The 27,441-nt window shown below is 45.3% G+C and overlaps 1 protein-coding gene and 1 pseudogene across 3 annotated transcripts in view; one reads left to right on the top strand and one right to left on the bottom strand.

The window, feature by feature from the left end:
- LOC110548758 (organic cation/carnitine transporter 2) overlaps positions 1 to 19,739 on the bottom strand; it is a 28,171-nt gene extending 8,432 nt beyond the window's left edge. Inside the window, exons 1-5 of one of the 3 annotated variants that reach the window (XM_021637320.2) lie at positions 19,130 to 19,739; positions 12,078 to 12,181; positions 3,122 to 3,276; positions 2,005 to 2,176; positions 752 to 878 (exon numbers count right to left, since the gene is read on the bottom strand). In XM_021637320.2, the coding sequence (XP_021492995.1) occupies positions 752 to 878; positions 2,005 to 2,176; positions 3,122 to 3,276; positions 12,078 to 12,181; positions 19,130 to 19,522 (951 nt within the window). In that variant the 5' untranslated portion in view covers positions 19,523 to 19,739. Of the gene's footprint in view, positions 1 to 751; positions 879 to 2,004; positions 2,177 to 3,102; positions 3,277 to 12,077; positions 12,182 to 19,129 lie in introns of those variants that run through there. The other 2 variants (XM_060363722.1, XM_060363721.1) reach the window with 2 other exon arrangements.
- LOC110548782 (cyclin-dependent kinase 4-like) lies at positions 19,521 to 27,132 on the top strand (annotated as a pseudogene).
- Positions 27,133 to 27,441: the final 309 nt, after the last annotated feature.

Below are 27,441 nucleotides of genomic sequence, written 5' to 3'. Positions count from 1 at the left end.
AAAAAAAAAAAAAAAGGTGTGGGGGGGAAGCTAGGCAGTAGTGGCACACACCTTAAATCCCTGTACTAGGGAGCCAGAGGCAGAGGTAGGCAGATCTGAGTTTGAGGTCAGCCTGGTCTACAGGGAGAGTTCCAGCACAGGGAAAACTCTAACTCAAAAAACAAACAAATGCAAAAGATGAAAAAGGAAAGGAATAGTTAAAAAATATGATTAGTTTGAAAAAAAAAAATAAAGCAAGCATGTAAAAAAAATCCATTGGAGAGAATTACATAGTTGAAACCCATTCCTCAGCTTCTCAGAGGTCTCCACGTATATATGTTTTTGAGTATGTGGGGTGTGTATGTATGCTAAAGGTTGTCCTGGGATGTCATTGTCAATCACTTTTCTACCTTATCTTTGAGACAGGGTCTCTCATTGACTGGTTAGCTAGTTGTCTCTGTGCTCCTAGTATTGGGATGTGACTTCTCCAGGCACACTCTGCTCTGGCTTTTTTTTTTTTTTTTTAAATGCTTGGCTTTTAGTTGGTTTTTGGGCATTTGAACTCAGGCCCTCATGCTTGTATGGCAAGAACTTTACAGATTGAATCATCATCTCTCTATTCCATCATCATCTGCATTATAACAGCCCTTGCCTTAGGGGTGGCCATGGCTTGGGTAGGGCAAGGACTGAGCTGCTGTGAGCTGCGCTGCTATATGCTGCTGACCTAAAATGGCCAGTGTGAGTCTCCTACCGGCTTCCACGTGGCATTTACCTCACTCTGATCAAAGATAGTGGAAGGTGCAAGGATCCCATTGGTTTTAGCAGCTTTGCGGATGATCACCTCTGCCTCTTTAATTCGTCCTTGAGAGATGAGCCATCGGGGGGACTCGGGGATGAACCTGGAAGTACATGTGCAGTCAATCTCGTGAGGCCTCCTGTTCCCCTGCTCCCCCAGAGGCTGGACATGGCTCAACTACAGGTGGGAAATGAGGTTTCAGATGCAGAGGTAAGTGTGTGGAATGTCAGGTGTTCATAAGCCAGAAATAGAGATGGCCCAATAACTACCTGAGGCATGAGCTCTGCTGAGCACTGACTGCAGTGAGCAGAACCTGAAGCATGCTGTACATCCCAGGGGATCCCCATTGCCATGTCTGCACTGATGGTGCAGTGATGGCTTTAAAGAGACAGGTACAAGATGGGGGCCTGATGCCTGGCTTCTGCTGAGAGTTAGCTCCGCCAGATCCTGCTTTCTTCTACTCTGTCCCTGAGATCCACAGAAACTTCTGTAGCAATCATGTCCATTTTCCCTCACTCCATGGCTGATTTAGTCAATACACTTGTCAGTCTCTCTACATAAAACAACATGGCTACCAAGGCTGGAGACTTGGTGCATATTTTCCTTAATCTTGTGACAGGCAGCCCTCTTTTCTCTGTCATAATGAGGAACCATGATGCATTATTTCTCCTTCTCCCACTGTTCTCCAGGATGCTCTACAATGTGCACAGGATGAGGATGTCACTTTAGCCTAAGGGGTGATTCCTGACAGGGTCTGTTCTTGGCTCAGAATGGCTTCTGCTCTGCCTGCCCAATCCCCATCTGTTGGAGCACAGCTGGCGCTTGCTTTCCTCTGCACAGCCGCTCAAGGAAGCTCAATTTGGAGCTCTCCCTCTCTACCTCCCAACACACAATGGCCTGGGGCCTCAGCATCCAGCAGCTGCAGCCTAGGCTTTGTTGGGATCTGAGAACTTCCCAGAGGTTCAGCTGGTCCCTATCTGCTTGCAGCAAATTCTCAGTTCAACCTAGAACGGGGCAGAGGAGATGGCCACTTATGTTTTGGATTCTGTGTTGTTTTGGCTTTTCTTAGTATGGAGAGATGTTCTGAACTGATTTCTAAATAACAGTCACTTCCTTCTTCTGGGTTCTAGAATTGCGATTTGGGAACTACTGCTGACCTCTACTGGACATGAGACAGAAGCCACCCCACCCCACAGAGTAGGCAGCCCAAAGGGCAGGGCCACACTTACCACCAAAGAGCCCCACACAGCACCCCTGGCACAGTGAGCGCCAGAAGAAGCATCCGCCAGTCTCTGATGAAGTATGCAAATAGAGGTAGTACCATGAATCCCAATGCATAAAATATGCAAACTCCTAAGGTGGCGAATATAATTCGAATTGACTTGGAAAGAATTTCTGTCCCTGTTCAAAACAAGGGAGGAATCAAGTTAATCATTAATTAGGGTTGTTTCCTTATGAATCTTCTATGGTATCATTTTCAACATAGAGACAAGGAAGGAGCCAGAATTAGCTCTATGTCCTTAGGCTCTGGGAGGGGTGGCATCTAGACTAAGTCTGCTCTGATTTGCTCCTGGGGTGTTTTTCTGAGGTCCTTAGGCAACAGTGCTCTCTTGAAAATGTCATCATCACCCTCAGACACGTGCTAAAGATGCTAGGCCCCTGTAAGTCCTTACACAAGAAAGAATTCACCAAAGGCAAAATCACTACTAAAGACACACATGCTAATTATTCCCCTTTGAGGAAAAAAATGTTCTAGTAAATGTGAAAAGAAAATAGTAATCCTTTCCATAATACAAACTGAAGGAATGCAGTGATCTCTTTGGCTAGAGCAAGGCTCTTCCAAATAGGGAGACTAGAAGTTTTCCAGTGGGAACAAGGTAGCTTGTCTGAGTCAGAGCCTTGAAGGTCAGAGAAGACTCTGATCAAAACCTGAACTGGCCTGCTCAACTCACTCTCCTTAGCAGACACTGACAGCCACCAATGCTCTGCAGCAGCTCCTTTTCCTGGGGATGCTGCCTGTCATGGCCCATCTCCCCTTGGTGGGCCTCCTTCTTTCCTCAGCTTCCTACGCATGAGCTGTACAAGCCTTTAAAAAGGGATGCTCAGTGGTGAAACCTAGTTAATGACTGAAGTGCTAATAAGGCCAAGAGGCCCAAGTCAGAGCCAGACAAGAACTGGACATCAGAAGTCAGGAACCATATCCAGGCCCAATTTCTCAGCTGATAACCTAGGTTTATGTTATTTACTAGGGAATTCTAGCAACTTTCCCCACGAGGGACATCATAACCTGTCTCCAGTAAAGTGAAACACAGGATTAAGTACTCAACTCCAACCTGATGTCCATACCCAGGACAAATGCTGCCACGTAGTTGGAGATCTGACCCATGCCAACAAGGACAAAGAGCACAGTAAACATCTCGAAGTTCACAGAGAAGACCTGCAGGAAACTGAAGCCAGTCTGCATGCCCATGGTCAAAAACAGCACATTCTTCCGACCAAACCTGGGGAAGAAAGAAGAATCACAGAGAAGCAGATGGGAGAGGCAGCAGCAGGTGGCTCAACTGAAAGGGCCTTTCTCAAGCCACAAGGGCTGGCACCAGGGTAATTCCACTCTTTCAATCTTCATGCTGACATTGAATTCCACACTTTCCAGTATGAATGTATAGCCTGGATACCCAGGCTGCCCCAAAGGCAGTGCCAATATGATGCTAATGACTGCAGGGGATGGAAAAGCATTTATTATGTTTTTAAATCCACATATTTATAATAATTTTTAAAGACAGAAAAAACATAATTCATGGTAAATGAAAACTGGTTATTTATTCTGACTTTACTTTGTCAATGATATGAATAATTGGAAAAAGGTGTAGGGGAAGAATTTTTTATAAAAGTACTGAAGATAATGAGAAAAGAGAGAGAGAAAAGAAGACAAAACAAAACTCTGTGTCACCATTGCACAGCATTCCATGAACTGACATGGGCACTGTGTTTGATAGGACTGCATGATGCTGTCCTATCATCTTGTCAGAGGAACTGACTCAGACTTGAGTCTATGAATACAACTAATGCACAGAATAAAGGAAAATCTCCCAGACCTAGAGAGGGAAATTTTACAATGGAACTGCTCAGAGTTCTTCAATAGATAAACCTCAAGGCAAAGAAAGGGGTAAAGGAAAAAAAAAAAAAAAAAAAAGAAAAAAGGAGACTAAAAGACATATCCAACTAAAAATCATTTTATTAGTTTTTTGTGCATGTATGTGTACCTGGTGCCTGGTGTACATACATGCCTAGTGCTGATGGAGCCTGAAGAGTGTATCAGACATCAGATCTTCTGGGTCTAAAATTATGGATGACTGTAAGCTGCCATGCGTGTGCTGGAAGAACAGGCGGTGCTTGTGATCGCTGAGCCGTCTCTACAGCCCACAGATATACTAAATTCTATAAGTGGGCAAGGTGAAACTTCTACTTAGAGAGGGGTCTGACACAGTAGCAAATTCCTTAAGTTCCAGGAAAGGTAGGAGGACCCTTATGAATTCCAGCCAGCCAGGGCTACACAGTAAGACTACATCTTTAAAATATGTATATACAGTATGAATATAAAACATTACATATATTATACATATATTTTTATATATTATATATTTTCTATTTTTGAATGAAAAAAACTATTCCCTCCCCCACACACACAAAGAAATTACACAAAAAAGTAATTTGGGGAATAAAACCAAAAGACAAAATCCTGAACCCCATAATCTTGAAAGCTTAAGCTCTGAAAGATCTAAAATCTCAAAGGACCAAAATGCTGAAAACATAACTTTGGAAAAACTAATTTTATATGTATAGGTATTTTTGCCTGCAAGTATGTCTGTGTAAAATATGCACGGCTCCTGTCCTGAGAGGCCAGAAGATGGCATCAGATCCCATGGAACTGGAGTAACAGGTGGCTGTGAGCCTAGATGTAGGTGCTGGGAATCAAACCCAGGTCCTCTGCAAGAGCAGCCAGTGCTCTCAAGTCTGACCTGTCTCTCCAGTCCTCTATCTAGCTCTGGAGATAAACAAAACAAAACACCAAAAAACCTCTAAAGGTCACCCAAGGACCTGGAAGAATTTTATCTTTCACAAATGCAGGTGTACACAAAGCATTATCTACTGATTGAGGAAGTTTCAACATTTCAGCACAACAGTTATACCCAAAACTGATGTAGAGATAATGTTCTTTCATGGAGTCGAATTTTCCTGAAATGTACAAAATGAAGAAGCCTGTATACAATCTATACTCCTAGAATTGGAAATTATACAAATATGAAATTTATAGATAGCATAGTGAGTTATAGAACACAATACTTGTAATTCAAAATGACTGGAGGAGATGGATCTAGCTCAGTGGCAGAGTGCATGCTTGGCACACACAAGGACCTGGATTCAATTCTAGCACAAATGAAATGAAGACAGAAACAACTGCAAAAAGACAATCTAACATACAAAAATGTATATTGTGGGGCTAGATGATGGGCACCTGCACAAAGGCAGCAGAGGAGCAGGAGGCTTGCAACATTACCTACAGTGTAGACTGTTGTCTTTGCTAAGATTAGCATGTTTCTGTTTTCTTTTGGCCATGGATCTTTTTGGAGAATACATTCATATGCACATCTACGTGGTGGATCTTCTCCTCAGTCCATGCAGACACACACACTAGTCTCCTTGGGAAGCACCTTCCGATACACCTGAACAATGCTTTCTCAGGTTTCTAGGTATCTGTCCTGCCTAATGTGTTGCAGTTTTCCTGAGTACCATCAAGGCCTGCATCAATCCCTTCCTGGAACATAAGATTTCTACTCTCTTTACATAGCACTCTTCACAGCAAGAATCTCGTTTGGTGGTTTCCTTTGGTGTGTGTGTGTTCTCCTGTGCACATGTGTATATAAACATGTGGAGGCCAGAGGTTAATCTCAGTGTCGTTATGCAGAAGCTGACCACATCATTGTAAGACAGGGTCTCTCATGGCATCTAGAACTCACGCATTAGGCTAAGGTGGCTGGCCAATAAGCTCCAGGAGCCTCCTGCTCCTGCCCTTCGGCCACAGGGATTACAAAGGCATGCCATGCCACTCAGCAGTTCACAGAGGTGCTGGGGACTGAACTCGGAACTTCAGGGATGTGGGGCAGGCCCTTTACTAACTGTGCTACTTTCCCAGGTTCAGAATTCAGAATTTTACATTTTTGCATGGGCTTCTGAGGCACAAAGTTCTCCTGCCTGACTTGCAGGCTGCTGTCAGGCCACCTCCATTTTGGTCCAACTTTGACAATGACAGAATGTGAATTTGGTTTCTAGAACTAATGTCAACTTGATTCTCTAGATTCTTCCTCTCCCATCCTTAAAGGTTTCCCCAGCCATGAGCCATCAGGAGAGATGTTTATACATCACCTGCGTTCTTAAATTTATCACTCCCTGATTGCATCAACGGCCAAGCATGCACTAAAAAGGAAACTTTTCCATTTCTTTCCAAAACCTCTAGCTATGAAAAGTGTAGAAGGGACGCCACCATGCCACATGTGCTGGAACTCTTCTCTGAACTCCTGCCGTGCTGCTGTCTGCTTGCCTATCACGTTAATAACTATTTTAAGAAATCTCTTACCGCAAAATAATCATCTACCTCTTCCCTTCCCCCACCTTTGAACCACGAAAGAAAACCTTTCAGCTATTTCCTGGAATAATTCATTAAGCCACACATTTACCCTGTGACTTTCTGTGTCTGGACTCACTTTAAAAGGCAGACTTGTGTGTTGTTGTTTAGAGTCCTTTTGTCTTAAAGTGGGTGTCTCAAAAGGAAGGAACAAGCCAATCTGAGGGGAAGCAGCAGGTTCTACTTAAGACCGGTCTGAGCTGGCTCATAACTTGTGTATTCAATGAATGCTTACTCTCAATATTATTTTAGGCAATGGGAGTGTTTCTGCCTTTAAAAAATGTCACCTCTGCCCTCAAGCAGCTACTGTCTGGTTGGTGAGACAATATTAACTACACTTTAATCACCCATGCTCCTGGACACACCATATACACTGAGAAAAGTGCACAAAAGAAATGGTTCCTGGGTCCACAGAGACACAACAGAGGAACTCAGACTCTAAGGGCAGGGGCTGGGCATCCTGGGATGATCTCTGACAGTGGACCTGATGAGGTCCAAAGGAAAATAACTGCTGACAATGGGGAAACATTCAGTATAGAGCAGTAGTTCTTAACTTTCCTAATGCTGAGACTCCCCAAACACAAAATTACTTTTGTTGCTACTTCATAACAGTAATTTTCCTAGTGTTATGAATTGTAATATAAATATCTGATAAGCAGGATATCTGATAAGCAACCCCAGTACAAGGGGTTCAGCCCCCAAAGGGGTCACAACTCACATGCTGAGAACTGCTGACCTAGAGGGAAAAACCATCATTATTCCCGTGGCATCACTTTTCATTCACTAATTTCTCTTTGGCAATATGAAGGAAGTCCAGGAATTGAGGTAATGGAAACTGCCACCTTGAGCCACCTGCTTAATGAAGAAAAGGCAGTAGGTGGTAAGAGGGGTTAGATTCTGAGTATATACCCTGTGGCTAGGGTAGGATGTGGGTTTGATAAACACAGAGCTCTAGTGGCGGCCATCAGCTGCCCAACATAAGACTTTGAAGGAAGAAAGGAGCCAAAACTGCACAAGGCTTCAGGGCTACTAGATAGGGAAGAAGACTCCAATTCGCTTGTACTGTTTTGTAAGGAGGGTACACTGCAGAATCAAGGCAGACTAATGTAAGCTCTTCCCTCCCCTTCCCTAAGCTCCTTAGGATGACAGAGGTCTAGGGAACCCTCTCACATCACTACTCTTTGGAAGCTGGAGGTAGTAAAGAAAAAAAAAAAACTTGTTTTTGTTTTCTGGCATTTTTTGTTTTGGCTTTAAACTGTCTTACCATATAGCTCAGGCTAGTCTCAACATCTATCATCCTGCTTGGCCTCTAGTGCCTCGTTATAGGCATGCACAACTGTGCTCAGACCTGAAAACCTCACTTTGAACTTAGTTTTTAATTGATTATCTGTTAGTGGGGGTGGGAGGTTGGGATATAGGAGGGTGCGTGCCTCTGAACTAGAAGAGTGAATGTGGAGGTCAGAGGACAACTTGCTGGAGTTGGCTCTCTCCTTCTACCACGTGGGTCCTAGGACAGAACACGGCTGGTGGAGCTTGGCGGCCAGTGTCTTTACTCAGCAATCTCTCCCACCTGCAGACCTCGCCTTCATCTCATTTATTTATTCATTGTTTTTTTGAGACAGGGTTTCTCTGTGTAGCCTTGGCTATCTTGGAACTCATTCTGTAGATCAGGCTGGCTCGAACTCAGATATCTGCCTGCCTCTGTCTCCCAAGAACTGGACTTAAAGGTGTGTGCCACCACCATTCAGCTCAGGCCTCACTTTTAAAGGCTGTCAACAAGATAGCAAACATAGATATTTACAAAACCAGGAAATACCAATTTACTTCTTCCCAGCTGAGCCTCTCATAATCCATAAAGCTAGCTTAGTTATGTCACATAAAAGTAACAACAATGTAAAATTATTTTAATTTCATTTCAATTTAGAGTTAGCTGTATGCCAGGAAGAAAGCTCAGCATCTGTCCCATATAAAGTTACTGTTGATACTCTAGACAACAAATTGAGAGCATAGATATATTGCCCCCAAAGGTCTCTGTTTTTTTCTTCAACCTGGTACTGAGATGTAGTGAGATGCAGACTTATTCACCTCACAAGCCCTGGCACTTCCCTGGGTATGCAGGCAGGCTTGAGGGCAGTGTTGGGAGCTGCAGGCAAGGGCTGCGGTCAGAACCCAGCGCTTCCAGTTTTCTTATTTACAGGCTTAATAAGCTTACTGAAAACAAAAACCAAAAAAACCTCAGGTATAAAAGCTGACACACACACATACTCAGAGAGAGAGACAGGAGGGTCATGCACCCCACACTGGCCTTTAAATAACTATGTAACTGAGCATGACCTTAAACTCCTAACCCTCCGGCCTCTATCTTCTAAATGCTGGGCTTTTTCAGGTGTGCACCCCTACACCTGGTTTATGTGGTGTATAGATCAAACCTATAGTTCATATATGCTAGTCAAACTCTTCACCAGCTGAGCTACATCCCTAGTTCCCTGCCTGAAAGATTTCAGAAAAGATCTTTCAACACACTCCATCACCCTTCCGTGGTGAAGGAAGGTGATCCCTACTACACTCATGACTCGTGTAGCCATTGTTTCTGTGACAGTAAACACTTCAGTGTGAAACACTTTCTTCAGTTAATTATGGTGTTCCATACATGGTAAGCAAACAGGTTCTTAAGCTGGCTCGGTAAAGACCTACTTAATCTAGGATATAACTGGCGTGGCTTCTACACTCAACTTGGGGCACATCCCTCCGTGCTGTAGACATCAGCTCAATTCCTTTGAGATTCAGTGGCCATTCCACCATGATTTCCTCACCTCCACTTGGAGGACCTCTCAGCCTGGTCCTGGCCCTCCACTGGCATTGCACCTACTGTAACCTCTCATGGAGTAGCCATACATCCAACAACACACTGAACCTCTCCAATTAGGCGCCCTCATAATCACCCCAAATTCAATACTTTCCAATAGCATTCAACACCTTTAACGATGTGGTTCTCTATCCCAGTTAGAAAAGGGTATAAACTCTCAGTTTGCTATGAATGCCAGAGACCTTTTTCTTCCTCACTCCCCACATTCAACCAGTCAGCAAGTCCTTCACGACCTCACTCTCCATCTCTAGCAGTCTTGGTCCTATGCTCACCTCCTATCCTCTTTTGCATGCACCACTGAAAGTCTCTTAATTGGTCCTTTATAATTGCTCTTGATTTCCTTCCATCTTTACAAGCCTATCAAATTATTTTTTCAAAATGTATGTCTGATAGTCACATTGGGTTTAAAAAAACAAACAAATAACCAAAACCAAAACAAACCCAAACAAAAAGCAGCTCTCAAGGCTCCTCAGAGCTCTGTGCCTGAACCCAAACGCCTTACTGTGGTCCAAGCTAAGCCTAGTTTGCCCATGTGCTCAGGCCTCTGTTTGCCTCATGGCCCTTGTCTCCACTGCCTCTCTAGAGCCCAACCACAGTGGACCTTTTTCTATTCCCAAGCCTCTGACTAGACTTTAACACATGGCGCTTCCTGCCCAGAACGTTCTTCATCTCTCCAGCAAATTTCTACTCATTTTTCAACTCTTAGCTAACACTTCACTTCAGTAAAGCCTGTTGGACACTCCCACAGCACCCTGACCTTTTCTGGTATCACTTCCCATGGCCAAGGAAAACAGTCACTTCCTCAGTAAGTTGAATCTATCTGCCTTGCCAAAGGGACTTGCCAAAGTTCTAGGTGAGCAGAGATCTTCAGCAGTAGTCCAGAAAATCAGAGGAGCAAAGAGCCCTGGGGTTCAACATAGCCTGCCCCTTGCCAGCTATGTAACCCCAGGGACATAACCTAACCCCCGTGTTTTACTTTCCTCACTTATAAAATGGGAATAACAGATCTTGTCAGAGGGTTGTGAGGATATGGTTACCTATTTGGTTGTTAAGGTGGGCTGTACTTAGAACAGAGCTTGGCACATATTACATACTACATATTTGAAAATGAAAGCATTCAATTGATGCTTGTTACTAGATTAAGAGAAGCATCATTCCCCAACAGGGCAATACCTCAGGCTCAGCCAGAGCTGGCAATCTATACTCACAGCCTACTGACCTTTTTAATGTACTTTGGTAACTGTGGTGACCCCAGAAAAATAAATCTAATGAGATATGAAGTTATATAAGTTTAGCCGAGAGTGGTGGTAGATCCTTGTAATTCTATTCTAGTCCCAGGAAGGTGGGCAGGGGGATTGCTACAAGTTTAATGTCAGCATGGCTTACATAGCAAGGACCAGTTCAGGCAGAAAAGGAAGGACCATGCCTCAGTCAATCAATCAGCTGAAATAGAAGAGCCAGAAAGATGGCTCAGTGGGTAAAATGTTTGCTATTTAAGCCTGATATATCCTAGTTAGAGCCCTGGAACTAATGTAAGAGGTGTCTCCTGACCTGCAAATACACACCTCTCCCTCATATACAAAATGACAATAAAAATTTAGAAAACTAAAGACAAAAACATTTTTGACTCCTGATGTGAAAATGCTCCACAGATAAAGCATGCAATCATAAAACCCCGAGTGTACGTGACAGAGCGATGCAGCTCTGCTCCCCAGACAGGATGACATTCCGTCTCAACTGTACTTCTTTGTGCACCTCCTAGCTGGCCAGGAGGATGCTGCAGCGCCCTCTCCTGGGCCTAGGAGTATCTGCTCAGTACCACCATGGCCAAGGATCTGCTGAAGTCCTCTCTGCTGACTTCAGCTGTCTGATAGATCCCAAAGCTGCACATAAAGGGACATAGCATAATGGAACCTTCTGAGAGCTTCACCGAAGCTATTGACCCGAATGAAATAACAATAAAGACAACACACCCTCATATACAACCTCTAATTTATGGATTGTTGCTTTCGGTTGTTAAGGTGGGGTCTCCCTAAGTAGGCCAAGAGGGCCTTGACCTCTCAGTCCTCTGGTCTCAGCCATCTGCATACTGGGCTTGGAGGTGTGCACCAACACTGCTTTAATTTCGAAGATTTTCTTGATTTCTTTGGACCATTAGTGGAACTTAGATAACAGCTTTAAAATTGTGCTTTTCCATGCTTGTAGCAATAACATTCATTCTCTTGGTCTTACAGTAAGAGCCATAACCGCAGGCCAAGGGACACCAGAGCTCTGCTCCTCACAGCACCACGGACTAGAGGGACCATGTTCTCTCACATTGCTCAGAGGGAAAACTGATCTTCTTGGGAACACAGAAGTGGCCACCATGGTATTGCCTAATGTCTACAAGACAGTCTTCCATACATGTGTAGTGTCAACCTCTCAGGGACAGGAGAGTGCTATATTCTCCCAGGGAAAGGAGGCCACACTTGTGCAGAAGTGAATCACCGCAAAGTAACTGGTATTGGACCATGGATATACATGGCTAAGCTAGCTCAGGTTTCCTTGTTCAGTGAGGGTTAGGGAATGATGTTGGAAGTTGTTGGCCCGTTTTCCTTGATATAAAGTCTATTCTAGACATAGCTGCTGCTGCTTCTGAAATGGATGGCCCTGGGCTAAGAGAACACCATCAATTGAAGTCAAGTCCAGGTACAAATTTCTTAATCAGTGCTGGCTACAGTGCACTGCAACTGCACAGAAGATAGACACCTTACCTGTCTGAGAGCTGTCCCGAAATGAAGGAGCCCATGAGCACACCCACGAAAAACAAGGAGGTGGTGAGTGGGGCTTTCCAGTCATCCTTACACACCAGGTCCCACTGTAGGAGGAGCAAAGGGATGCATTACTCACTCCTTTTCTGAAGTTGAAAGCTTCTTGGAAAACGAATTGGCATCCCCTGCATCCCCGAATGTTTTGAGTATACGAGCTCAATAAGCTAGGCAATGGCTCACCTGGACAGCAAGGCAGAGAAAGCAGGTGGCTTCTCCCTCTCCCAGGTTTTGCTTCAGTTTGAGGAGGGGGAGGGGCAAACAGCAGCACTCTACCCAGACACTGACCTCTAGTTAGCAAGGCCACTTTTTGCTGTGCTGACTTCTAAGACTCCAGACTGAGCCCTAGGGCTGTGCAAGAGGAAAGAACCCTTGCTCAGTGCCCTTCAGGCCACTGGAACTGAGGGAGCCTAAGTGCCAAAGCATCCAGCAAAAGATTGAGGCCAAAGGGTCTAGGGTGTTCTGTCTAAACCTGATCTTTCAGCCTGGCTTGGGCTCCCACCAAAGCCAATGGCCCCTCAGTCCCTGTGATATTCTGAGCTGGAATACCTGATGCCACACACCAATAGGACTAAACCCAGTGGGCTCTGGATGGGGAGTCTGGATTCTGGGTTTTAATCAAGTGTTAATTGGTTTCCCAACCTCACATAAGGCCCTGCAGGTCAAGGAGGAAGCAGAGACCAGCAGGAGTCAAGCATCCTGAGCATCAGGACACAGATACTCTATTTCCTCCAGGCTCCACCTGCCTTGGTGGTGCCAGCACCCAGATACCTGGCAGGTGGACAAATGTTCCTATAGTCAGCATCCACACATGGCTGCTAAAGCCAAGACTGGGAGGGGGTGGGGTCATAAAGCTGAAGGAATCAGCACTGGCAGCAGCTTCTGAGCTTCTGTGAAGCTGTGTGCTGCAGACTAAGTTACAGCCACTATCATTCTTAAATATGTTAAAATGTACTAATTTTGATGCAACAAAGATGGCATGAAGGATAAGCTGCTGGAAGCTGTTATCAACATGTCCCTTGTGATGGCTGGGGACTGATACATCCAAGTTAGGCAAGAAATCCACTCATGGGGCTGGGATGTAGCTGAATTGGTAGAGTGCTTGCCTAGCATACACGAAGCCCTGGCTTCAATCCCCACCCAGTACCGCACAAACCAGGGATGGTGGTTCATGTGTATAATCCCAGGTCTTTGGAAGAATGATGAAAATGTCAACATTCGAGGTCATCTGTAGCTACACGTTAATATCAAGGCTAACCTGGGCTATATCAGATGATGCCTTTTAAAAAAGAAGGAGGAGCTGGAGAAGGAAGATGAAAAAGGAAAAGGAAATGTACACAGGGTTCCACAGTTGAGTTCTAGAGTCATGGATCTAAGTAAGTTTCCCAAACACACTTTGCTAAGCTGGAAACCATGTAAAGGCAGGTCAAACTGGTGTATAGGCCTGGCAGCATCTTTCAGGCTTTCACCCAACTAAGGCTTTATCTTAGCCTTAATCTAGAAAAGAGGCTAACTCAATGAAGTAACTATGCCATCACCCACCACTGACAGTCCTTGACAACTCTAAGGGCCTGGCTTATATTAATATTTGTCTCCTGGTGGCCACATGGAACCTGTGAGGAGAATCAGGAAAGACAAGCGCTCTCCAAATTACATACAGCATGAGTCCCACCTATTCATTTAGCTGTCAACCTTTATATCCGAATGCAGATGGCGTTTGGACTTGGCCTGAATTCTTGTTGGAGGAGTGGGATGATAGGCCTACAGGGTCAAAGTTAAGTACACCTGCTTGATGAGCTTACCCATGAACTTGGTATTCCTGTACTCAGCTGGCTACTCAGCTATAACTAAAGCACTGGAACAGTGCTTCTAACTTGATGGGCATACCTGGCCATGAGTCAAGCTTCATGGCTGGAGAGCTCTAAGAGGGGAACCCAAACTTGGAGACTCTAGAATAGCTATGTCTGGGTGTCCACACTTCTAGTCAGAAACGTGCCTCTCTAATAGGAATGGGTTCAAGGGTATATTAATATAGCTTTCAAGTCTTTTCAAACTGCCCACTTAGATTCTTTATCTCATTTATGTCTCAACCAAACTGTTAAGCTTCTCCCCCCCCCAAGATGATCCCATACCCTCTTTTGGCCTCCACGGGTACTTCATGAATGTGGTATTTCAAACACATGCATGCAAAACCTTATATACATAAATACAGATCTTTAAAAGAAACTGTTAAAAAGTTTTTTAAAAGAAGAAAAATCATATCTTTTATTTATAATGCATATATATTGTATGTGTATGTATGTGTGTATAGGCATGGATGTTCACATACACTGAAACTAGGAGTATGCTGGGTGTACTGCTTTAGTCCTTTGAAGCAGGGTCTCTCTGAACAATGTAGTCGTGTCTGGCTTTCCTTCCTCATTCTCCCTTTCTTTTTTCCCCCTTATTTATTATTATTATTGTTTTCTTTTTGTGACAAGATTTCTCTGTGTAGCCCTGGCTGTCCTGGAACTCACTCTGTAAACCAGACTGGACTTGAACTCAGAGATTTGCCAGCTTTTGCCTCCCAAGAGCTGAGATTTAAGGTGTGTACCACCACTGCCTGGTGCTCTTCTGTGTGTGTGTGTGTGTGTGTGTGTGTGTGTGTGTGCGCGCGCGCGCGCGCGCGCGCGTGTGTAAGAGTATGCGTTTTTGTGAATACATGTTATATGTGTATGCTTGCCTGTGCAGACCAGAAGAAGGTGTTGGATCTCTGGAGCTAGAGTGACAGGTGGTTGTGAATCACCCATGGGGACTAGAAACTAAATTCAGACGAGTACAAAATGCTCTTTACCACCTGGAAATCTCTTCATCTGCATCCCTCTGTTCTCTCTTCCTTATTTCATCTTTTAATGTGGGAGCTGGGATCCAAGGTCAGATCTTTATGCTTGTGCAGCAAGCACACTTACTTACGCATCTCTTCAGTTCAAAGAAGTACATCTCTTGCTTCATATGTAATGAGAATTGCTTTTCAACTACAAGAAGAAGAGCAGGGCAAAAGAGACACACAGAGAGAGAAAGGATATAGTCTCCTGGGACTCAATGTTCTTATACCTAGCTGGGACAGAAAAGTGATAGGATCTGTGCCCGATAGGCGAAAGTCTTCACTGAGATGTACCTCGTGTTCCTGAATCAGTGATCAAGCATACTAGCAGGTATCAACGGCCGTTTATTCTTAAATATTTTGTTCTGCTTTCCACTACAATTAATGGTGAATTCGAGCTGTGAGAGTTTGTAGTCCCATCACTCAGGAGCTAGAGGCAGGAAGATCATTTACAGTTAACCAAGGCAATGCAGCAAGACTCAATCCCACAAAGTAAAATTGAAGAAAATAATAGTGGATCCTTGCTTCAGGGCTCTCAGGAAAAGAAAAGCAGTAGTTGCTACAAAAGTCTCTCTCATCCCCACGGTGCCCTGACCAGAAGGATGACCTGGGAACTATATAATGTTTGGATGAGTGGATCATTGGATAAAAGGGCCACCATCCTTCAACACCATCATTTCCTTTGGGTTCATACAATGGGTCTAGGTGCCCAAAGTCCAGATGAACCCCACATTTCAATCTTTAGAATAAATTCTTTTCTTTGTTCTATAACTCCTGACTTTGTGTCATTATCAAAACTCTGACACAGGATTATGGTTCTGAGTAAGAGAAGGGCTCGGTCTGATTGCTTTCTGCCAGCTGTGTCTACTATGGTTATGCATACACAAGGGCTAGGGGCCCACGAGTGACTACTTTGGTTTGCCATGAAAGTGCAAAGTCAAAAGTTAAGGTCTGCTGTGATTCTCCAGAAAAACAGAGACAGAGACAGAGAGACAGGTAGTGGTTGGGGTAGGGGGTGGGCTAGCATAGGAAGGCTGTGAGGTCCTGGGTCCAGGTATCTCTGGCCTCTATAGTTCAGACTCATGCCAGCCCTACCACCCAGGTGCTAGGAATTTTCATCTAGGTGGTTGTGGATAACAGCGAGAAGGAATTCCCATCCAAGACGATCTAGGCAAGAGACAAGACTAATGGAAAAGCTAGTCCGGAACAGCAGAGTGCTCTGGAATCCTGTTAATGCCTAGGCAAGAAACTTATGGAAAGCAGAGACAGGCATGGAGTAGACAATGCAGAGCCATGCCAGACTTCATCTGAAGGAGTCCTAAGTCACAGGCACCAGAAAGCTATAAAGAAAACTTTCTGCCTGCTGGCTTGGCTGAGTTTCCGTGAAACCACAGAGCAGGTGGCTCAGCAACCTAAGAAATCACCCAGGTTCTCAGAAAAGGGGTAGTCCTGGATTGAGAATTATGAGGCAGATCTGAAGATTTCCAGGTGTGCCAGGGATGAGCAAGAAGAGGGGCCAGCCTACAATCACGTAGCTCACCAAGCTTTCCTGAAACATGCACACACAAAGCTCTTTGACCTCCTAAGAAGGGTCTCTTTCTTTGTCCAACCCCACTGTCTGGTTTTAGACACACACAGAGCCAAGCTGCAGTCAGCGGGGCGGAGAATCACATTTCCCTTAAAATATTCCAGCCAATTTTGTGGCTCTTCAAGTTTCTCTTTTGTCGATCAGTTCTTAAGCCTTCTAAAAAGGTTTTTAATTTAATCACTCACAATTTCAATAAAAAAGTTCCAAAAAAAAAAAAAAAACATCTCCTCAGCCAGCATCTTGTCATGATTCAGGGAGACACAGAAACCCAACATATTGCAAAGTTTAGTACTTTATGTATGTCATTTTAACTCAAAAGAAAAAAGAAAATCAAAGTCTCCTGCTGAAAGAAAAAAAAAAAAGACAAAATAACAGTGTACTTAAAGGACCTCTATCTTTGATCTGGGGCAGAGGGCAGGTTTAGAGATATTTCACAGGCAGGGGGCTAAGCAGCTGCAGCTGTCAGCAGACCAAGTCTGGGTGGAAAGAAAACAAGTCTTAGAAAAAGTCATCAGAATGTTACTGCAGCATCTTTCCACAGTGGCTGTTCACCTGAGGGGACAAGCCCTGAACTTCAACTTAGGCATTCCAGTAGTCCTAAACAAAAGGACTAAGTGAAGTATTAAACTCACCTCCTGCAAAGACTGTTGACCTGTAAGTAGGTGAAAGGGCATATAGCTCTTACGAAACTGTTAAGACAGCTCAATAACATCCAGATCCATTGGGAAAAAAAATACACACTGACATTGGCAGCAGCGGTAGGTCAAAAGGATCTGGACTTTTTCTTTTTTTCTTTTTCTTTTTTTCTTTTTTTTTTTTTTTGCTGCTCAGCCAGACTCTGGGGAGCTGACCAGTTCTATCCTAGGCAGCAAGCAGGAAGACAGTGAAGCAGGGGCAAATGACTAGAGAAAGCCTTCAAGGTCAGGGTAAAAATTTCAAGACATACCAGTAAGCTTCCTCAGATTTCAACTGCCTCTTCTCTCGGCAGCCACAAACTGATTTGAGGAACTGGTGTGTCAACCCCAACAGCCTTTGCTATCACAGTTCCCATTTGCTTCCAAGCACCTGTGAGTTTGGAGCTCAGGATGTGGAATAATTGAAAATCCCTTCTCTGGGTCAAAAGTACTCAAATGCCTAACTCAATCAGTCTTTGTTTATTTGATTTTGTTTATTTTGAAAAAGGGTTTCTCTGTGTTTAGCCCTGGATGTCCTAGAACTCACTCTGTTGGTCAGGCTGGCCTTGAACTCAGAGATCCTCCTGCCTCTGTCTCCGCAGTGCTGGGACTAAAAACCTGCGACACCACTGGCCAGCATCAGTACTTCTTTTGTTAGGAAGCGATGCCTGGCCCTGGCATGATGCCACTAGGTTAAAAATCCCCAGTGGAGCTCAGCTTTCAATCTTACTACTTACTTAGGTAGTAGGCAAGCACAGGTTTTGCAGACACCAAACTGCAAATATCCAAAGAAAACAGGCACTGAGTCTTACTGAGATTCTCTTAGACTCTACCCTTGAAGGATAACAACTTCCTGAAAAAAAAAAATACCTAGGACCCCCCTGTAAGGAGGGAAGCTCAGCCTCTACCTCCAGGAGGCTTAGATGTCACACAGGGACTCCTAGCTTCTCCCTTTCTGTATGTCCTCCTGTAACCATGTCTAGCTGTTGGATCTAGACCTACCGGCTAGACTCACCAAGAAGCTATCTCCTCCAGAAAGTCTAACTGGTCCTAATGCCTGACACTCAGAGCACCTATTGCCCAGTGGTATCACACTAGGGCTCTTTCATTGTTCTGCATACGCGGTACTGCTGAGACTCCAGGTTGTAAGACCCCAAGACACACCCACATACACCACTAAACAGCATGCCAGATTCCCAGCTGAGTGACTGCAAAGGGCCAGAAAAAGTCACCAAAGCATGCAAGGGGATGATGAGGAATTAGGTTTCCACTGCTCTACAGAGACGCTTACCTGCCCTAACCAACCTCTCTGGTGATCTCGTCTTAGAACACCGTGGGGAAAGACTCCGTATCAACAAGTCACCCTGAACAGAGATCTTCAACACGAGGGTCCTTAAGAAATAACAATCCATCGAGGGCAAACCCATCTCGTGGGGCATGGGCAAGACTTCATTTTGGGGTGAGGATAGATGAGGGAAGAAAGAGAAACTAGAGAAAGGGAAGAGTTTGGGACACGTGTTTTCTTAACTTTAAAAAGTTCTGCAAAGAATACTTCCTTTCTGAACAGAGGCTATGGCAGCGACACTTCTCTGGACCAAGCCCTAACTCCGCCCCTCTGAATCACATCACTAGAAAAAGTCCCACCACTCAGGGTCTCAGGGCACCTAGGGGCAGCATTCTCTGGACTCTCTCTTCAGTGTGGCTCTAAGGACGAATGGCCAGCCTGACACTTGTACTCTGAGGGGTACCCTGTGGCTAGAAGTCATCTCATGAAATGTTCCTGGGCCACCTGACTGGCTCACTTGTGCGCTGGACGAAGGGCAACAACCGTCGCCCGTGGTGTCACCAAACCCTGACAGGGGTTGCCACCTACCTCGGTCACGATGGTGGCCAGAAAGACGTCCCTGTCGTACTCCCAGCCATCCAGGCAGCTCTCCTTCTCCAGCTCCGTCAGGTCCACGTCCACTCCCGGCTCCAGCCCGAGGGCAGAGAAGTTGGCGATGGTGTCCAGTCGGTAGCGGCGGCAGCTCTGAGGCACCTGTCGTCCGTCCTTCGTCTCCAACGGGATACTGTGGTTGCGCCACGCGCTGGTCAGGTTCACCGTGTCAGGGATCAGGCAACGGTGCTCCGGGGTCCCCGCCAGGAACACAATTGACATACCATTGAAGCCATTGGGGATGATGCTGGCGCTGAGCAGGAAGAAGATGAGGCGCTGGAAGGGGCCCCAATCGCCCAGGAAGGCGGTCACCTCGTCGTAGTCCCGCATGCTGCCCTCAGTCGCCCACGGCCACCCGGCCGGGGATCTGGGGACACCGCAGCACAGGAGATGGGCACTGAGCGCGTGTGCGCGTGAGCGAGGACCAGGCTGCTGAGTTCCCTCCGCCGCCTCAGACTCGGACACCGCCAACCTTACATAGGGCCTGAGTCCGGGGCGGGCTCTGGGCCTGGGCTTGGGCCGCAAGGCCCGCCCCGCCGTCCCGGCTCCGAGGCGCGGCGCGGCGGGGGCGGGGCAGGGGACCGGGTGACGCGCGGTGGGCGCTAGCCGCGCGTGCGCCTGAGGCGGAGCCGAGCCAGGACTCTGAACCGGCGGTGCGGTGCGGAAGGCGGGCCTGAGCCTGGCTTCAGAACTGTGAGGGCCGGGAGGGGTGCGGCTTCGTCTGACCACGCCCCGTTTGCGGAGCCCAATGGGGCCCGGTCTCTTCTAGTTCCGCCCCGACCTTAAGGATGGGGCGGGGCGTCTGTGGACCACGCCCCGAGCAGGTCCGTTCTACTGGGTGGGGTTGGGGCTTTTCAGGCTGTGACCCTTAGCAGATTCCCAGGGTTCCCCTGGGGAAAAAGGATGACTTTGAAAGCCTGTGTCCAAGGCCATTCTGGATGCGCACTAGAAAAAGGCTTAGAATTTAAGTGTTAAGCAGCCTAACCCTCTCAACTTTTTGTTGTGGGTCAGAGAGGTTTTGTGACCGAGTCTCATTGACAGCCGCCTCTGTTGCAGTTTTTCCTGGAAAGAGTGGCTTCTTTTATGACTACAGAGGCAGCTCAGTGTTTAAGAGTCCAGATTGCTCCTTCAAAGGACCTTGGTTTGCAGCAGGCACAGGGGGCTCACATGAGCAACAGGCATGCGCTTGGTTCACAGACAAGACAGACTTGCAGACAAAACACCCGTGCACATAAAATAACAGTAGTATCTATATTAAAAAGGGGTGAGGAAAAAAAAAAAAGGATTTTGAGACTGGTCATGAGAAAGGGGGGCAATGAATTTTAATTCCCAGACTCTCATTCTATGTTTTATGTTCTTAAGAAATCATTTTGTTGTTTCTTAATTGATTTAAGAAATAGTAAAAATTTAACTTCGAGATTAAGGATCTTAGTTTAGGATTAAACCCTCAGATTTGTAATTTTTGCAGTTAGCATACATACACACACAGTGAACTGACAGAGTTGGTAGCAGAGGACTTTAATCCAGTCTAGTCTACATAGCCAGTTCCAGGCCAGCCAGAGCTACACAGTGAAACCCTATCTCAAAACAAACAAACAAACAAACAAGTTAACGTGAAACCGATTATTTTGTGCAAGTAATATATCCTAATAATTTAAAAAAGATTGGGCATAAAAAAACCAGGAACGATATGATTCTAAAGCAATATTGTCTAATCAAATAAGTACATTTGTAATTATATACATGATAAAAAAAAAAAATTTTTTTAAGGTGGGTCTTGCAATGTTGTCCTGGCTTGATCAGCAGCCTTGACCTCAGGTGATCCACCTTCCTCATCAGTAACAGGGACAACACCTATAATTACACTTGTTTTTTTTTTTGTTGTTTGTTTTGTTTTTTCTGTTAAAGTTTTTTTGGTAGCTATTGTACTAGTAACTTTTCGTGTTGCAGAGAGGGAGAAAAGGTTTGTTGGGCTCACGGTAGGAGGGTAGTCACTCTGGGAAGGCACAGGGTAGCAGGAGTAAGAGGCTGCTTGTCATATTTTCTCCTTATCCAGCAAGCTGGGATGATAAATCACTGGTGTCCGCTGGCTTCCTTCTCTATATTTAGTCCTGGACCCCAGGCCATGGAACTGAAGCTGCCTACTATTAGGGTTTCTTTTCTCACTTCACCTAACCCAATCTTGAAACTTCCTCACAGATTTGCCTAGCAGCAGTTTCTCTCTTAGCCAATTCTAGATTCTACCAACTTGACAACTTAACCATCACAACCATATTAATGCATTTCCAGATTTAGTAAATAAAAAATGTAGGTGGTTAGATTCAAGTTTCGGATAAAGCACAAACAACCTTAAGTCCAGCTATGTCCTCTGCAGGGACGTGAGGAACCGAGCTGTGAGTGATGTTCTATACCACCTGGCAATGCGGCAGATTAGAGGCCTTGAGGTCTGGGCATGGCTCGGTGCGAGAGTGTTTGCCTCACACAAACCAGGCCCTGTAAGCAAAACTTTTCTAGTATGAAATTAATTCTAATAATACGTTATTTCAATAAACCATTTTTGTATCCTAAGGTATTATCAAACATTTCAAAATAACCGAAAACCTCTGTGAAGAGAATGCTTGACTCCTGTCCAGAAAAAACAAAAAAAACAAGGTAAAATTGATATGGAAATTTAGAAATGCATTTGATTCATTTTTTTAATTAAGATTTATTTATTTATTATGTATACAGTACTCTGCCTCAATGTATGCCTGAAAGGCAGAAGAGGGCACCGGATCTCATTAGAGATGGTTGTGAGCCACCATGTGGTTGCTGAGAATTGCTGAGAATCAGGCCCTTTGGAAGATCAGCCAGTGTTCTTAACTGCTGAGCCATCTCTCCAGCCCCTGCATTTGATTCTTATTAAAAAATCATTAATCCCGTTTGTCATACTAAGTCTTTGGAGTCCAAGCCATACTTAAAGCACATTTCAGTTGAGTCTGGTGAGGCACACATTTCAATACTCACCATCTAATGGATACCTTCTTAGGTTGTACTATTTTAAAGCCCTTAAGAATTTGGTAATTTAAACATTACAACATATCCCTATATTGTGGAAATGCCTTTTTAAAGTATTTGTATTTTCTCCTGTTTTTATTTTTTTATTTTATTTATTTATTTGCTTTTGTGGTCCTGGGATTCTAGTCTGCTTAAAAAAAAAAAAAAAAAGCAAAACAAAACAACCCAATCCTAATATTATTTAATACAGGCTATGTCCTAAACTGAAAAAAAACAAATGCAGAAGGGGGAATTTAGCATTTCCACCAGATCTTAGACAAGGAAATATATACATTTCCATGCCACAGATTTTTAAAATAAAACTACGCTGAGCCAGGTGTTGTGGTGCATGTATAATCCTAGTGTTTGGGACAGAGGCAAGAGGATCATAAATATGAGGCCAGTCTGGGCTACACAGTGAACTCCAGGGTTGTCTGGAACTCATAGTGAGACCCTTTGGAAGCAATGGTAAAGATGTTACCACAAGCATTGGGCATTCTTTGCATCTGACTGTTCAGTCTGCCTTTTTCCTGAATCTCATGGCTATGCCTTTAAAGAGAATCTGCTTCTTTCTAACACTTTACGTGGCAGTTCTTATTTGACATTAGTAAGAGAGAAAGCACAGCTTCTAGGTAATAAACCAGTTTCTTATATCCTAAAGTATTCCTTTCTTTTTCTTTTTTTCCTAAAGTATTCTTAAGCATTTCAAATAATCAAAAGCCTCTGTGAAAAGAATGTTGACTCCTGTCTAGAAAATACAAGGTAAAAATAAGTCTTATTTTACCATAGGGAAATGCCAGTTTATATTATAATAGAAAACACTGCAGCTTGCAAGACAGCTCAGTGGGTGAAGTGCTTGCTTAAGATCAATGACCTGAGTTTGATCCACATGGTGGAAGGAGAGAAACGATTCCCAAAAGTTTTCATCTGACCTCCATATGTGTGCAGTGGCGATGTCATGTACACACAACACACGAACACACACAGACAGACAAACACACAAACACACACACACTGAATAAAATGTAATAAAAAATAAAATTCATATGGAAAGCAACTAAGAAAGACACCAGTGTCAACTTCTGGCTACTACACACACATACATGTTAAAGTGCTTGCATGCATACGTTGCAAACACATGCCTGCACACAAGAACCTTGTAGCAAATGATGCCAACAGGACTAGATATGGTGTTGAACCTTCTAGATGGCAGCCAATAGTCCACGCCTCTTGACATTGCTAGCTCATGGAGGCATGTCCTCACTCTTGTGTCCCAGCATTGCCTACAACTAAAAGCAAGTAGCAGGAATGATGGAATTGACGGGGGATCCTTTGAAACCGTGGGACTGGGAGGAGATGAGGGAGGGGGCTACAATCAGGATATAAAGTGAACAAATTATTTAAAAGAAAAGAAACTGTCCTTAGATCTCCTTGTTTGTTGTTTGTTTGTTTGTTTGTTTGTTTGCTTTCGGGACAGGGTTTTACTGTGTGTAGCCCTCACTGTCCTGGCACTTACTCTGTAGACCAGGCTGGCCTCCAACTCACATATATCCACCTGCCTCTGCCTTCCGAGTTCAGGGGTTAAAGGCGAGCACCACACTGACCATGGCAGACCATGGGGACTCTTATAAAGGAAAACCTTTAACTGGGGCTTCAGCTTCAGAGGGTTAGTCCGATGTCATCATGGCCACAAGCATGGCGGCACACAGGCAGACTGGGTCTGGCTTCTGAAACCTCAAAGCCCCCAGTGACATTCCCTGGTTCTTCCAACCAGGCTAGACCTCCTAATCCTTTCACGTAGTGTCACTCCCTGGTGACGGAGCGTTCCAATCTAAGAGCCTATGGGGGAGGGGGGCATTCCTATTCAGACCACCACACCAACTTAATCCAAATTCCAGGGACAGTGCACACTGCTGCCAATCACCTGCTGGGAACCCAAAGTAACCAGCCGAGCAATCACAGTTTCTACGGCTCTCTGATGCCGGCGGGACCCACAGAACCAAGAGACCAGGTTCCACCAAACCACTCTGAATGAGGTCACAGGCATACCCCTGCCTCCTCCCACCCTGTTTTTGTCTTCCTTCTGTTTATAATCTTGGAGCTATTGTTAATACCCAGAATGTTGGTTGTTTTGTTGTTGTTTTGTTTTGTTTTAGGATGAGTCTGGATCCATTGTCTTTCCAAGCTGGACACAGAGAAAATAACTTCTTTTCCTGTTTCGCTTCTCCTCCTCCTTCTCTGTCTGTCTGTCTGTCTCTCTTTGGACTCTGGAAGACACATCTGGTAGAATCTGGTCTGTTCAGATCCCCAAAATTAGGCCTCTGGTAACCGTTACAAAATTTATTTTAATTTAAAACATTTTATTTTATATGTGTGCGTGTTTTGCCCACTGGGGCTCACAGACAAGCTGGGATGTGGCTGCTTCAGCATCATTAGAGTCTTGAGAGCCTGGAAAGAGCTTCACTTCGACTTCCTGGGAGACTCATGTGGCTGGCAAACGTTTGCTGTTTTTAGCTGCAGGTTTGGAGATAGTATGCCCTGAGATCATAGATAACCAGCACACAGACTATTTGAGTCAAACCAGATGTTAAAATCCCGAAGAACAAACACACCTATAATTTATTTTTATAGTTTCCAAGATAAGAGATAGTGCAGGGCAGTGTGTGACTGAGAACACAGCCTCCGGTTATGGTGGAAAAGATCAGAATCTAGGCTGGGAAGATGACTCAGTACATGTGGTGGTTAATGTTGTCAGCTTGACAAGATCTAAAGTCACCTAGGAGACAAGCCTCCGGGTATGCCTGAGAGGGATTATCTAGATTTGGTTGATTGAGGTGGCAAGACTCGTCCTAACTCTTGGCCACACAAACCCGGAGCTGTAGTCATAGCCAATAAAAGGGGGGGGGGAGAAGGAGTGGGTGAGGGGTAGAAGAGAGAGGGAAAGGGAGAGAAGGAGAGGGGAAGAGAGAGAGACACACATACACACAGAGACTTAGAGAGAGAACAACAGTACTAGCATTCATTTCTTTCTGCTTCTTGGCTGTGGGTGTGACGCGTCCAGCTGCTTTCTCAAGCTCTTCCACCATGAACTCTCCACCTCAATGCGTTGCACCCCAGCTTTGAGGCAGAATAAACCTTCCTTTCTTCAATTGCTTCCTTGGGGTATTTTATTGCAATCCAGAGACAAGTAAGGGACAACGGATGAAGTGCTCTTGTGTCCGAACCTGATGATCTTCTTTGGTTCACCAGATCTTATGAGAAAACAAAACAAAACAAACAAACTACAACAACAACTAAACCCAGCTAGCTGCAGTGGCTGTAACTACAATCCCAGTCCTGGGAAGGCATAAATAGGAAGATCCCTTGGGGGCTTTTTTGGACAGCCACACTGACCAATCATTGAGCTGCAGTTTCAATACAAGACCCAAACATGCACATGGACCACACACATGCACACACACATACACACACTCCAAATATATACAAACATGCAAATATACCCCCACACCCCTACACCCTATGTGCACACACACACTACATTATATACAAACATACACATTTACCCCAAATCCCCTCCACCCGATGTATACACACACTTATACCCTGTGCACACCCCCCCCCACATATCGCCCCCCCCAAAAAAAAAACAGAAAAGAGAAAAATCCCACAGTACTAACAGCAGTAGTGACTTGGCTCACTCCATTTGGGTTATAGCTGCACGAAGTGGAAAGTAGCCCCCTTGCGCTTTGAAGACAGTCTAACACATTTTGGAACCAACAGAAAAGACGTCAACCACACTAGCGCTGAAAATTCAAGTTCTCACTGTATGTTCTGATGCGTGCCTGTAACCCCACGCATAGGTGGGAAAAACCAGCCACCTCAAGGCCAGCGGAACATCCAGAGGGCTTGTTTAAAAAAATAAAAGTAGGGTTAGGGCTGGGAGGGGAGGAGGGATGGGGCGACAACGAGGATGTAGAGTGAATAAAAGTGAAAATCAAAAGAGCTTGTTTCTACGATCTGGCCTGTAGCGTCCAGCTGCCCCAGACCTGTCCCCAGTGTACGGCGCCTCAGGAGCCAGCTCCCAGGACCCCGATAAAAGGCCACCTCCATAGCTCTGGGCAGGCTGGGCGTAAGTAGATCCCCTCCTGGGAGAAGGGCTACCTCTCAGTGGGAGCCAGTTTCTGAAATTGGTGTTGGTGCCTCTGGGATGGAGTTCAAGGCCCGAGATCCCCACAGTGGCCCCTTTGTGGTCCTCAAGAGTGCCTAATGGAGGGTTCTTAATGGGGGGGCTTCCTGGTCAGTGATCCGGCATAACCTCGGAGGCTGAAGGCCTCTGAGCATCCCCAAGTTGTGATAGCTGTACTGCTAATGCATGTCTGCCATACTCCCCCAACTGATCGAGGCATCAAGATCACCCTAGTGTTTGAGCCTGTTGACTAGGACCTAAGGACATAGCTGGACAAAGCACCCCCGCCAGGCTTGCCAGTCCAGACCTTCAAGGAGCTAATGCGTCAGCTTCTAGGCAGCCTAGATTTTCTTCCTGCGAATTGCGTTGCTCATGGAGACCTGAAGCCGGAGAACATTCTGGTGACAAGTAATGGGACAGCTAAGCTGGCTGATGTTGGCCTCGCCAGAATCCACCAGATGGCCCTCACACCTGTGGCTGTAGCCCTCTGGCCCCACGTTCCAGCAGTTCTTCTGCAGCCCACATGGGCCAAATCAGTGGGCACGTTCCTTTGCAGAGATGTTCTGTCGGAAGCCTCTCTCCTGAGCAAACTCCGAAGCTGACCGTGTTGGGCAAACTCGTTGATCTCACTGGACTGCCTCCTGAAGATAAGCGAAGCTCTGGCTTCCTAGCCCTGCAGCACTCTTATCTGTGCAAGGAAGAAGGTGACCCAGAGTGAGAAGAGTGCCAGCCTCTCCCTGCTTCTGGACACTTGGGTGGAGGGACTTCACTGAAACGTCAACCTCTGCCTTCCTCTGAGGCTGTGGAGACTCCTCCAGCTTTCTTTTCAGGGAATATTTAATATTCCCCACTCCTCTTTTTTTGTTTGTTTGTTTGTTTGTTTTCAAGACAAGGTTTCTCTGTGTAACCTTGGCTGTCCTGGATTTGATTTGTAGATCAGGCTGGCCTTGAACTCACAGCGATCCACCTGCCTCTTCCTCCTGAGTGCTGGGATTAAAGTCCTGTGCCACCGTGCCCGGATTCCTTT

Source organism: Meriones unguiculatus, chromosome 11, assembly GCF_030254825.1.
Source record: "Meriones unguiculatus strain TT.TT164.6M chromosome 11, Bangor_MerUng_6.1, whole genome shotgun sequence".
In the NCBI taxonomy this organism is placed as follows: domain Eukaryota; kingdom Metazoa; phylum Chordata; class Mammalia; order Rodentia; family Muridae; genus Meriones; species Meriones unguiculatus.
Note: the sequence above shows the minus strand (reverse complement) of the source record. Positions and strands in the feature narration are given on the sequence as shown.